General features: G+C 54.2%; 1 protein-coding gene across 2 annotated transcripts; it reads right to left on the reverse strand.

Annotated features, from left to right (window-relative positions):
* Positions 1–529: 529 nt before the first annotated feature.
* On the reverse strand, positions 530–3342 carry LOC132514073 (polyadenylate-binding protein 1-like 2). 2 transcript variants are annotated; one of them, XM_060138758.1, is made up of 2 exons: positions 3319–3342; positions 530–1132 (listed from the first exon to the last, which is right to left on the reverse strand). In XM_060138758.1, exons 1-2 carry the CDS (start codon positions 3340–3342, stop codon positions 530–532), a joined length of 627 nt encoding a protein of 208 aa, XP_059994741.1. The 2 variants fall into 2 exon arrangements, with proteins under 2 accessions (XP_059994741.1, XP_059994742.1); XM_060138759.1 differs by lacking the exon at positions 3319–3342 and having other exon boundaries at positions 530–1237.
* Between the last annotated feature and the right edge of the window lie 2837 nt (positions 3343–6179).

The raw sequence follows: 6179 nt of genomic DNA on the forward strand, positions 1-6179 counted from the left end.
CTGGAAAACAGCACACGGAAATGGTAAAAGTGGTTGTCTCCCGGTAGTAGGGTCATGGGGAGCAATTACTCTCTTGGGTTTCCCTCATCTGATTTCCTTCTCCTTCCTGATGTTTCTACCATGAAATTGTATCACCTGTGCAATAAACAAAGAGAGAAAGTGCTTTTTAAACCAAACCACAAGGAGAAGACAGCCTTTAACCTGTCAAGTGGCACAGATTAGCAAGATTATTCACAGCACCCAAGGTGGGTGTGGGGGGAAGGGAGGGGAGAGGAGAGGTAGGGACGACAGGGGAGTGGAGAGAAAGTCAGAGAGAGACACAGAGTGAGAGGGACTGAGACAGGTGGAGGGAGGGAGAGATGGAGGGAAGGAAGACGGGGGTGGGGGGCGGGGGGGCGGTTGTGAGAGAGAGAGACCTGCACTCCCAATACAATACACTGCTGGTGGGTTAGGGGGGCAAAGGGTGGGGCTGTAAACCGGGTGGGAGCCAAGGTTTGGCTCTGCTGGCTGGCTCGCTCCTGGGATGTCTTCATCGCAAGGTGGCCTCCTCATCGGTGTCTTCCTCGAAATCCTTGACGTCAGCACTGGTGGACTGTCTGGCCCAGGCTCCCCTTTCGGCCTCTCGTTCCTTATGCGACTTGAATCTCCCAACGAAAATTTTGCGGTAGTTCAGGAACATGCCATTCATCGCATCAATGGCCCGCTCGGCGGACTCCTGCTTCTGGAAGTGCACGAACCCGTAGCCCTTGGGCCCCTTTTCGTCGCAGGCCACTTTGCAGGAGAGGATGTTGCCGAACGCCGAGAAGATGTTGTACAGCGCCTTGTTGTCGATGGTTTTGCCCAGGTTCTTGATGAAGACGTTGCCCACCCCGCTCTTGCGGAGCGAGGGGTCCCGCTGGGACCACATGATGCGAACTGGCCTGCCCTTGATGACATCAAAGTTCAGGGTCTCCAGGGCCCGCTTGGCGTCTACCGGTTGCTGGTAGTTGACATACGCATAGCCCAACGAGCGGCGGGTGATCTTGTCCCTGCAAATGCGGATGGAGAGGATGGGCCCGGCTGGGCTGAACTTCTCGTACAGCATTGCCTCCGTCACCTCAGGGTGCAGGTCGCCCACGTACAGCGAAGCCATAGGAAAGTCCGGATTCCCCCCTGAGCCCCCGCCCATCTCCGCATCAGCATCCGCGGCGGCCACCGCCGCCGCCACCTCCGCATCTGCATCCGCATCCTCCTCCGCCTCCGCCTCCCCCAAGGGGGGCGTCGCAGCCTCTGCCGCCGCGGCGGCTTCGGCCACACTGGCCTCCGCCACGGCTACTGCCGCTGCCGCCAGGGAGGCCTCCGCCTCCTCCCCCGCTAGGGCTGCCGCCGCCTCCCCCAGGGTGACCTCCGCCACTGCCTCCTCTACTGAGGCCTCGGCCTCCAACTCAGCCTCCACCTCTGCTTCCGCCTCCGCCACGGAGGCCTCCGCCACCGCTTCTGCCACGGTCGCCGCCGCAGCCTCCGCCGCCGCCGCAGCCGCCGCCGCCACCGCCGCCGCCACTGTCGCCGCTGTCGCCACGGTCGCCGGTGCCCCCGGGCCGCTGCCGCGACCTCCCTTCCCGCGAGCTGGGGGGCGGAGAGGCGGGAGAGGGCAGGAGGGCGGGTGGGCGCCGGAACCCGGGCCGGGGGCGCGAGCGCGAGCTGGGGCGGGGGACCCCGGGCCAGCCGATCTGGCGAGTCCCAGTCACCTGGTATGGCGAGCGCTGCCAGGAGCGCACCGGTGCGAGTCGCAGCAGCCTGCAGCCCACTGCTGCTGCCGCCGCCGCTCGGTCGTGGGCTAGCGTGCGGGGCGCGGGCGGGCGGCGTGTGGTGGGGGGCGGGGGGTGTTGGCGTCTGTGGTCCGGGCAGCTGGGAAGGCTTCTGTCTCTTTGGTTCCCCCTGTGGCTGCTGCGGGGCTGCGGGGCCGCGGACGGTGGGAGGGGGCGGGAGCGGGAGGCTTGAGGTTGGGGGACGGGAGTGTGAGTCCTCAGCCTGTCGGATCGGCTGGATGTGTTTGAAGAGGAAGCCAGGGAAAGGGCTCCATGTGGACCGAGGGAATCTGGGTTAGATTTAGGGAGTTTTGTTTTATCCTTCCTCTCCCCATAGAACATTTAAATGATTAAATCAAGCACCTTGCAAGAGAAGGTGGGTGGCGTTGAGAATACACTTGCCCGGCCTAAACAAACCCAAGAAAAATGGTTTTCTCACGTTCAGGGGTTCTCCCCACCTCAAGGCACACACGCTCTCCAGCATCACCGCCACCAAGGCGGCAACTCTTACTCTGAGCTGGAGCTGGGGCAAGTGAGGCAAGCTCCCACTGCAGCCTGCTGACCCATTTTCTCAGAGATTCCTCCCCCTTTTCGGGCTCTTTCCCTCCTCTGCAACACTTGCAGAAGAGGAAATAAAGAACACAAGAACACGTATTCATTCATCCATAATGCCATGCCACAAATATTTATGGAGCCATTGCCGGTCCCTAGGGATATACAGGGGTCCGGGAGGCAAGAGGAAATAGACCAGTCAACTCCCAAGGTTGACCTTGGGAGTGGACAGTCTGGGCTAGAAACCCTGTCCCTGCTCCAGACTATGGGAGAACTAGGGACCTGGGGTTCTTCAGCCCCCACCACCCCCCAACTCCTCCCACCCATCCAAGTCTCAATTCATGCAGCCTGGAAGCGGGGGAATCAAGAGCACCCTGTCCTTAGTGCTGTCCTCCATGATAGGTGAGGTAAGCCAAATCAAGAGCTGGGGACAGGGCCTGGTCCAGAGCCGGGCACTAGTTTGCTCTTGTCTCTGCCCTCAAGGTGCTGAAGTTCCCAACGTGAACCAAGAAAGGCATATCCATGTTCAAAACAAAAGCAAAACCTGAAATCTCTCTAGAATGAGGTGTCTCATTCCAGTTCACCAGCTAGTATTTATGGAAGCCTTATCCAGTACTTGGCACTGGGGGCTCAGAGACAGGCAGTGTGGTAAGTGAGCAGTGAACATTGATGTGTTGGAGGTGTGGGGCAAGGTGAGGAAAGGTGAGCAGAGTGTATTGTGGGAGCAGAGAGGCCACACAAGCCCAAAAGCTGAGGGGATAGGCAAGCGAGCAACCATTAGAGTAGAGGGCAACAGAGGCTAGAGTCCCACTTCTTCCAGAAAGGAGAACCCAGCCACTAACCATTCCTGGTAGGAATCAAGCAAGGCAGCAAAGGAGAGAAAACCCCCAAGGCAAGCTCTGAAAGATGAGTAGCAGTCCACCACATCGAGGCAGAAGGGAAGGCACTCCAGACAGAGGCATCAGTCTGTGTCCAAGGCTCTGTAGCATGCTAGCACATGCATGGTCACTTCTGGTCATGCCTAATAATCTGGTGTGGACAGAGCTCATGATCTTCAAGCGTATATGACAGGAGATGGGGCTGGAAGGTGTGGGGGGCCCTGAAAAGCAAGCTAAGGTGCTTGGACTCTATACCCAAGCTCACGGGGCCCACTCAGTACATTTAAGGAGGGACTCGGTATGATCAGATCTTTAGAAAGAGTACAAACTAAACATTAACACAGAAAGTAGTTAAGAGAGTAGATCTTAAAAGTTCTCAGTACAAGGGGAAAACAAAGTGTAACTAACTGAGGTGATGGATGTTTATTAAACTTCTTGTGGTAATCATTTAGCGATGTGTACCTATATCAAATCATTATGTTGTACACCTTAAACTTATACGGTGTTATATGTCAATTATATCTCAATGAAACTGGAGAGAAACCCATCAATACACATGTAAATGCATGCACACACACACACACACACACACACACACACACACACACACACGCCCCTGAGACAGAGCTGATAGAACAAAAAGAAGACAGTCAGTTGTGACCAGTTCCAAAAGAGTCAGAACAACCATTCCCTCCGTCCCTCCTTTCCTTCCATAAATAGGGGTTTCACATTTACCATGAGCCAGGCATTGAACTGTGGACTTCGGGGTCAGATATAAAAAATGATCAAGCCATAGTGCCTTTCCTCACTCCACTAAAGCTCAGGCTGCCCATACAAATAAGAGAAATGCCAGCAGAGGGCTATATGTACTATGTGATTGGACTATGGTGGCCATGGAGTTTCATCTGCCCAACACATATTCTCACCTCCCCCTCACTCCCACCCATCCACCTTCCTTGGGTAAATAAAGCTGTTTTCTGTGGTGGCAGTGTTGGCTGGACCTGGGCAATTGCACATCATAGAACAACCCTGAACCTTCAGAACTGACTGGGTCACCATGGGGTGTGAGGCAGTGAGAACTTTCTCATCGCTGGCTGGAAAGCATCCCAAGATGGCTGAGAAGCAGACATACAGACGTGTGTCTCGCCAGCTTGCAAAGTCTAGCCCTCTGCCCCTAGACAGGGTGTCAGCAAAGGGCAGGGACAGAGACTTAGGAAAAGCCTGCTGTGCTGCTGGTGCCTTGACCAAGGTGGTCACTGTCACCGCTCTTAGGAGCCATCTCCTGAGGGTCTAGGTTGCTTGTAGGCAGGAGGCAGATGAACTTTGCCTCACCATTCCAGGTGGCCACCAAGAGGGACTTGAGGAGGCAGCGGCCAAGAGGGTAGCCATGATTGCTGGGAGGTAAGGGATGTGGGGATGACGAGAAGAGCTTCTCGGCCCATTGTCTGGAGACAGAAGTGACAAGAGGGACCAATTCAAGGACCAGGAGTCAACAAGGTCTCTTCCTCTGGCTTTGACTTCCAGCCCACAGAGCAACAGAAATCTGTAGGAGAAAGAGGTTCAGCAAAGTCATGCTGTGGCCAGTGAATCCACAAACCTGTCAAACCAGAAGACAATCCCCAGGCCCTTGACCCTCCAGCAACAGGAAGAAGGCTACTACAGTGACAAGGAGAGCAGCTGGGGAATGCTCTCCAAGTCCTTTCTCACAGAGGCTTCTCTGGGGTTCCCGTCTCCTTTTTTTCAGTTCCTGGTCACATCTGCAATCAAAAGTGTTCTGACTACTGGTTGCTATGATTGAGGCAAAAGTGAAGAGCCCTGTGGAGTGTCAGCAGAGGGAGGGAGAGGTCCCTTTCTTGTGGGAGGAAGTGTTACTCATTTTATTCACTCGATGATTCAACAAGTATTTATGGAGGGCTACCTTGTACCAGGCATTCTTCCAGGCAGAGAGCCCCTGCATCCAAGGAACTTATCTTCTAGTGGCGAAGACAGACAATAAACATGGCAGAAAATGTAAAAGCACTTAAAGGTTGCTGCAAATGCCCTCAGGGAAATAAATGAGATGATTTGGTACATCTTACCTAGAACCCAAGAGAAGTGGCAAAGGTCAGGGATGGCCTTTCTGAGGACAGTGATGTGTGGCCAGTCCTGCTGGAAAACAGGGGGAAAACCTGCCTAGCAGGGAGAACTGCAATTCCTCTGGCCTTGTGACAAAAAAGAGGGGCACTGGAGCCGCAGAAGAGATGCCGGTGTAGCTGGAGCCCAGTGAGAGAGGGGATGGAGGGAACAAAGGACAGTGTAGTGGTGGGAAGGAGCCATGATGGAGTTTGGTTTTCACTCAAAGAGCTCTGGGGAGCCAAAGAGAGAATTGAATCAAGGGAGTGCCATGATCTAATTATATTCAGTAATTTCTCTCTGGCTGCTCTCTGTGGAAAAAACTACAAGTGGGCAGGGCACAAAGCAAAGCACGGAGACCAATTCGGGCCCTCTTGCAGTAGCCCAGTTGGGAGATGGCAGTGGCTTGGCCCAGACTGGCAGCACGAATTTAGAGAATAGTGCATGGGTTCACGTGATATTTTGGAAAGAGAACAGACAGCACTTGCTGGTGGATTGAAGGCAGTTGGTGAACAAACTTAAGAAATGAATGATTACTATGAGAGTCTTTTCTTGCAAGTCTTGGTCATGGAGGTGTTATGTATAATCACAGAAAATACGGAGAGTGGATGTGATAGATTTGGACAAGGGAGAAAGACAGTTGGGGATGTGTGTCAAGAGTTCCAATTTGCACATGTTACGTGTCTGAAGTCTGGAAAAGTCTGCTCTCCATGTAGGCTGCAGAAACAGAATTATCAAGACAACAGGACACAGATAGTATTCAAAGCCACAAGACCGGGCAGAATCACCTAGAGAGAGTACTGTCAGGAGAAGAAAGTGCAGGGCTATTCCCTGAGACATGCCAACATGT

This window comes from Lagenorhynchus albirostris, chromosome X (genome assembly GCF_949774975.1).
Source record: "Lagenorhynchus albirostris chromosome X, mLagAlb1.1, whole genome shotgun sequence".
Lineage (NCBI taxonomy): Eukaryota > Metazoa > Chordata > Mammalia > Artiodactyla > Delphinidae > Lagenorhynchus > Lagenorhynchus albirostris.

Bases quoted from the DNA above. Each gene is read 5' to 3' on its own strand.
- LOC132514073 (XM_060138759.1), bottom strand. From the start codon at position 1,168: ATGGGCGGGGGCTCAGGGGGGAATCCGGACTTTCCTATGGCTTCGCTG.